The sequence below is a fragment of the Morchella sextelata genome, assembly GCF_020137385.1.
Source record: "Morchella sextelata strain SCLS chromosome Unknown scls_6, whole genome shotgun sequence".
Classification (NCBI taxonomy): domain Eukaryota; kingdom Fungi; phylum Ascomycota; class Pezizomycetes; order Pezizales; family Morchellaceae; genus Morchella; species Morchella sextelata.
Window position 1 is genome coordinate 1,403,362 of NW_025408621.1, and position 5,382 is coordinate 1,408,743.

The 5,382-nt window shown below is 47.7% G+C and overlaps 2 protein-coding genes across 2 annotated transcripts; one reads left to right on the forward strand and one right to left on the reverse strand.

The window, feature by feature from the left end:
* Positions 1 to 1,854: 1,854 nt before the first annotated feature.
* H6S33_011494 (uncharacterized protein) lies at positions 1,855 to 2,289 on the reverse strand (the record flags this gene model as incomplete). Its single annotated transcript, XM_044842862.1, has 1 exon — positions 1,855 to 2,289. One exon carries the CDS (start codon positions 2,287 to 2,289, stop codon positions 1,855 to 1,857), a length of 435 nt encoding a protein of 144 aa, XP_044696262.1.
* Positions 2,290 to 2,580: 291 nt separating this feature from the next.
* Positions 2,581 to 4,343, forward strand: H6S33_011495 (uncharacterized protein; the record flags this gene model as incomplete). Its single annotated transcript, XM_044842863.1, has 4 exons — positions 2,581 to 3,603; positions 3,667 to 3,987; positions 4,050 to 4,155; positions 4,243 to 4,343. 4 exons carry the CDS (start codon positions 2,581 to 2,583, stop codon positions 4,341 to 4,343), a joined length of 1,551 nt encoding a protein of 516 aa, XP_044696263.1.
* Positions 4,344 to 5,382: the final 1,039 nt, after the last annotated feature.

The following is a 5,382-nucleotide window of genomic DNA, read 5'->3' on the forward strand; positions in this document are numbered from 1 at the left end:
ACGGATCTTGAGTCAAGTTTGAGGTCTTTGTGTTTTGTGAGGTGGTAGTAGCAATTGGGGAGAGGGAACGAATTCGAAGAGGGTGAGTGAGTTAGTAGGGGAGAAGGAAGGAAAAGATCTTCTGCTCCTACTGCTGCTATTACTACTACTACTCCTATCTCTCCACTTTTTCCATCTCTGCGCGCGCAACATATTTTTGTCACTAGCTACTAGATACATTACCCTTTGAGATTAATTCTCGATTTCCCCTTCACTTCATATCTCGGTTCCTCGCGAAACACCCTGCATTAGCTAGTCGTAGCTATATCTCCATCTAGCACTTCCACTTGCTTCCCCGTTTTGCGCAGATCTGCTTGTTGCTTGTTTTTTTTTTGAAAGCAGCTCTACTCCCGGGAGGTTTCTATTTATTGCCTGGCTTCGTAGTAGTTTCTCAGGCGGGACCCTCCTCTCTTTTTCCTGTGTGCTTTCTTTTTCTTCTCTTTTCCTCCTTTGGCCTCATCTGAAGAAAGGAAGGGAAGGGAAAGACAGAAAGAAGAAGCTGTGTACCGTATATCTACATACGCCCAGTGACCATCATTTCAATACTTTACTTATCCACCCATCCACATCCATCCATCCACCTTAAAGCAGAACCTGGACCCCAAGAAAAGAAAGTCGCTGTCATCATCATCTCGATCTAATAATCCCAGCCCGCCCCGTCCGCGTCCTCCCATTGTTCGCTGTTCTGTTCTGACCAGCCATCATCATCACATCTTCTCTCACTCACTTCTCTGTCTCTGCGCTGCTGCTGCTTCTGCTGCTTCTGCTGCTTCTGCTGCTGCTTCATACATACATCCCACACTCCACTCCCACCCCCGTTCCATCCATACCCATACGTACATATTCGTACATACACACATATTTCGTGCGTACATACACTACAGACAGACAGACAGACGGACAGAAGACAGAACGACAGACACACCCACTCACTCACAATCACCCACATCCTCCTCCACACACACAAATACTCACTCACCGTACCGTACCTACCGTACTTTCCCTTCTGGTCATTTCAGTCTCACATACATACATTACTACTTCTTACGCTCACACTTTCCCTCTATCTACTCTTTTCTCTCCACACCCTCCACACTCGCCCAGATCAAGAACACTAACACCCCAAATCCGTCAATTACTTCTTCTGCCGTCCCGGGTGTCTCCCTTTGCCTGTTGGTCCGACCATCCCCTCGCTTGCCTCTTCCTACATACTGCCGCGCTCCTGCTCGTTGATTTCCTGAGTGAGTGTAAAAGTAAGTCTACATAATATTCCTCACCTCACAACCACCCATCTTTATATCACATCCAGACAGAAGCCTCCCCGGTGCCGCTGTTAGATCGTTGGATCGATCTCTAGTCTCGCTAGGCTCAACCCACCACCACCACATACACACCACACCCCAACTTAACCCAACCCTTCCCACCTCTCCCACTTACCACTGCCACTGCCACACCCCCCCGCGCAAAAAGCTTCATATGCTCACAAAAGTCCCCCCCTTACCAGGACAGACATAGATAGAAGCAACAGAAGAGCGAGCTTCCGCCACCTGTTCGCATAACATAATACCTACTTATCCCCAGGTCCGCCCATCTGTCGTCGCAGACATTCGTTTGTTGCTCCCACATTCGATCAACTACATAACACCCACCTATCCCAACGTCACGCCTGGCCTTCTTTACAATCAGCCAGGAACCAAGATAATAGAACACATCAGGGTTGTGTTGTTGTTGTTGTTATATTATTATTAGTCTAGTAGTTCGATTCACTCACTTACCGGAACCCGGTACCTACCTTTACCTACATACTTACTACAACTACCTACTACTACTACTTCCTTCGTCAACTCTTGCTGGTTTATTGCTGCGTTGGTAACTAGCCCTGGGAGACTTTGCGACGGCTGAAGTTTCATTATCCTCAAGGAACCATAGAAATACTAAACCTCCAATCTTTTTATCGCAGATTGCATCAATTCGCCTGCCTGCAGTTGTGTTCGCGGTAAATCCTAAGGCTGAGTCGTTGTGATTAGCCTTTCGTCGCTGTCGTTCGTTCGTTGTCGTTGTCGTCGACCACGACCACGACCATCCACTACCCACGATCCAGCCCTTTAGCTCCAGTAACACACTAGTCTCAGCTACCGGCGGCTCGCCTCCCGCCTTATTCAAGAAAGTTACCTTCATCTCGAGATAAGCCTTCAACATTCTTCCCTCCGCGATCCTGTTATCACCTCCTTTGTCTCCCGCCACAGGCATGGAGTCATCGGAAAATAGAAGGCAGAGGTATGTAAAGAATAGCCACACACTTACCCAATAACCTTCCTTCAATACCTACCTCACTCCGCCTCCTTACCCGCTCTCAAATTCTACCTTATTCTCCGCTACATTCATACCTCTGTATGCTTTACCTCTTTACTCCTCAATAGGTAGAGACGACGTAATGAATACGCTTTTTCAAGGGTTTCAACTACACAAGACGCAAGGATACCTTTAAATATCAAACAGACCTGAGCCTAATCTTAACCTTTTAGTGATACTCTGCCATCGATGTCCACTTACATGGAATTCGAGAGGGTATCGAGGGAGGGTGCCCAATACCACCAGCGACATCCGTCCATAAATCGCACAAGCATATCGACAGCCTCGCCCATCAGTCCAACAACCACATTTGGCCCAACGCCACCACTGTCGTTTCCACCACCCCCAGCATCATCGCATGCTACCAGTGGCTACAACACACCGCCCGACTCGCGAAAAACATCGAGGAATGAGGATTGCAGGCAGACTCTGCCACCGCTGGCGGAGGGACGACAGTCGTTACCGTCGTTGTCGGAGGCTCTGTACAATAAGGATGACCGATTTCCAGCCCCATCACCAATGCAGACACCACCTCTAGGCCAAGGTTCATTCTCGGGGCCTTCAGCACCGCACCCGGATTCGATGCCGAGAAGTCAACCGGAGACGCTGCCGAGTGTGCAGACGCTGCCACTGTCAGGCTCGACTTCGAGCTCGTTATACTCACATCCAACGCCGTTGCCTCCACCCCCACCGGCGCCGCAGAGCTCAGCAGGTCCTGGCCCGATGCACAGCCACGAATCATATAACCGACGAAACAGCCAAGAGCATTCAAGGACGTTACCGCCTAACCCTTATGCAGCTGCACCTCCGCAACCTGTCATTCCTGCGATTCGACCCAGCGACCCGTACCCAGCACCACCACCCAATGGCCATTCCTCGTATCAACCATCACACCATTACCCTCCGCCCCCACCGCACCATATCACATCGCCGCAATACCCACCGACACCGTCGTATAGTAACGGTAGTAGTACATCACAACAGTATCCGTTCCCGCAGCATTCAAGTGCTCCGCCGCCACAATCAACGTATCAGCCACACCCCCAACCTCCGCATTCAGCTTCGTCGTACTCATATCCTCCGCGAGATGGATATCCACCGCATGATCCACCACAAACGTCGCCTGGTTCAGGGGGAGGGATGAAGAGAAATTATGGATCTACAATAGAGAGGGCGCTTTCTATCTCGACATTGCGAAGGGACTTTGATTTGGTAAGGATTTAAGAATTATATTGGAAGCAACTTGAAATTCTAACTTTTTTACTTTTTTCACAGACCAAAGATAATTCGTCGAGAATCTACTACATTGTACAGAGTTGCCAAGATGTCGCCAAAAACTTACAACCGAACCTTTTGGACCATTGTTTGAGGGAATTGTCGGAGGCGATTGACTGTTCGACTCGGAATACAGAGGCTCTGAGAAGCTGCCAACAGGTATTTCAGGAATTATGTGCAAAGGAATATGCGGAGCAGAATGCACAGAGGGTGAGCACCAACCACTCGTCGGAATATGGGGGCGACGACAATCATGGGTATGCGGATGATACCAGGTCAAATGGATCGGCACAACCCGATGCCAAGAAAATCCGGAGAGGCGTGAGTGCTCTTGTGTGCCCAAAGTAGTTTTCGTAGTTTTCATCCCCGCTGACTTGAAACAGCGGGCTGCACCACCTGGGCGCTGTCATAGCTGCCACCGGGCCGAGACACCTGAGTGGAGAAGAGGACCTGATGGTGCGAGAACGCTCTGTAACGCCTGCGGACTACGTATGTCACATGCAATCTGGATTTTTTTTTTCGAGGGGGGGATGGATAGGAGAATAGCTATACTGATTTAGATCGAAATTGAAACAGATTACGCTAAGCTCACCAGGAAGTTGAGCAAATCCAACATGAACACGAACGGAAGCGGACAAATCGCGGGAAGGAACGCACCAAATTCGCCCCTACCATAGCGAGGACAGAGTGAGAAAAACCAGCCACATTTTTCCTTAGGTTTACTTTTTCTTATTGCCGATGGTTTATCTTTTTCCCTTTTTTGCATTTGATGACGGTGTGTGGTGCCATGCTACCCAATAAACCCCTGGCTAGGCCAGGTTAGTTTTTTGTTTTCCATTCACGGGGGTCTTGGGGCGTTCTTCATGATCATGATTTTTCTTGTAGCGGTGTTATATTTTCTTTTCCGTTTGACCTTCTGAGCCTGTTTTTATTGTCAATTGTTTCTTCTTTCTTCACATCTGCGATTTGTTCTATCAACGCTCTACTTAAACGGATCTCACCTTTTTCTTCTTTTTTTTCTTTTGTACGGATGTCTTTTACCACCTTCATATCAAATTCCACTGGTCGGCGAACGGGAAATCTACTTTCATCTTCTTTCTTCTCCCACTGCAATTGATCTAATCCACAGAAAACTGGGATTGGGTATTTGTGCGTGCAACTTCTTTTTGGGGGGCCTTATTTTTATTTCCTTTGTCAAAACTTCTTATTTATTTTTTTCTACAGGTAACTAAAGCTTCTTTTAACTTTTTTTGGCATCGAGACATCGAAATGTATATCGCATTTTATTCTGGGTTAGGAAATAGGAAACTAGGGTATTGAAGAAATCAAAAAAAAAAAGTAAGCTTCATGGAAGAATCCGGTCCGTACACCTAGTGGCCTTTTTTTTTTTTGCCTCATCAATCCATCTCTCCCAAGGTTTATTACTATTATGTCCCTTTTTTCTCTTGGCCGGCCAGCTTAGGTAAGTCAGGGGATATCTCATTAATTTCCCACCTACCACCTCGGCCTACCTACATCCACAACCATACTGCCGTCACAATTGCCCGTACTTACCAGTGCAGCCAGTCTCTCACACTCACTCATTCTCGCCGCTATCCGCTATCCGCCATCCGCAATGGAATTGGGGAGAGATGATAATTAAAATGATTAGTAGTACATAGTAGTTCCTCTCATTTTTCTTACGATGTGAGACCTCTCAAACAAGCCACCCCAAAA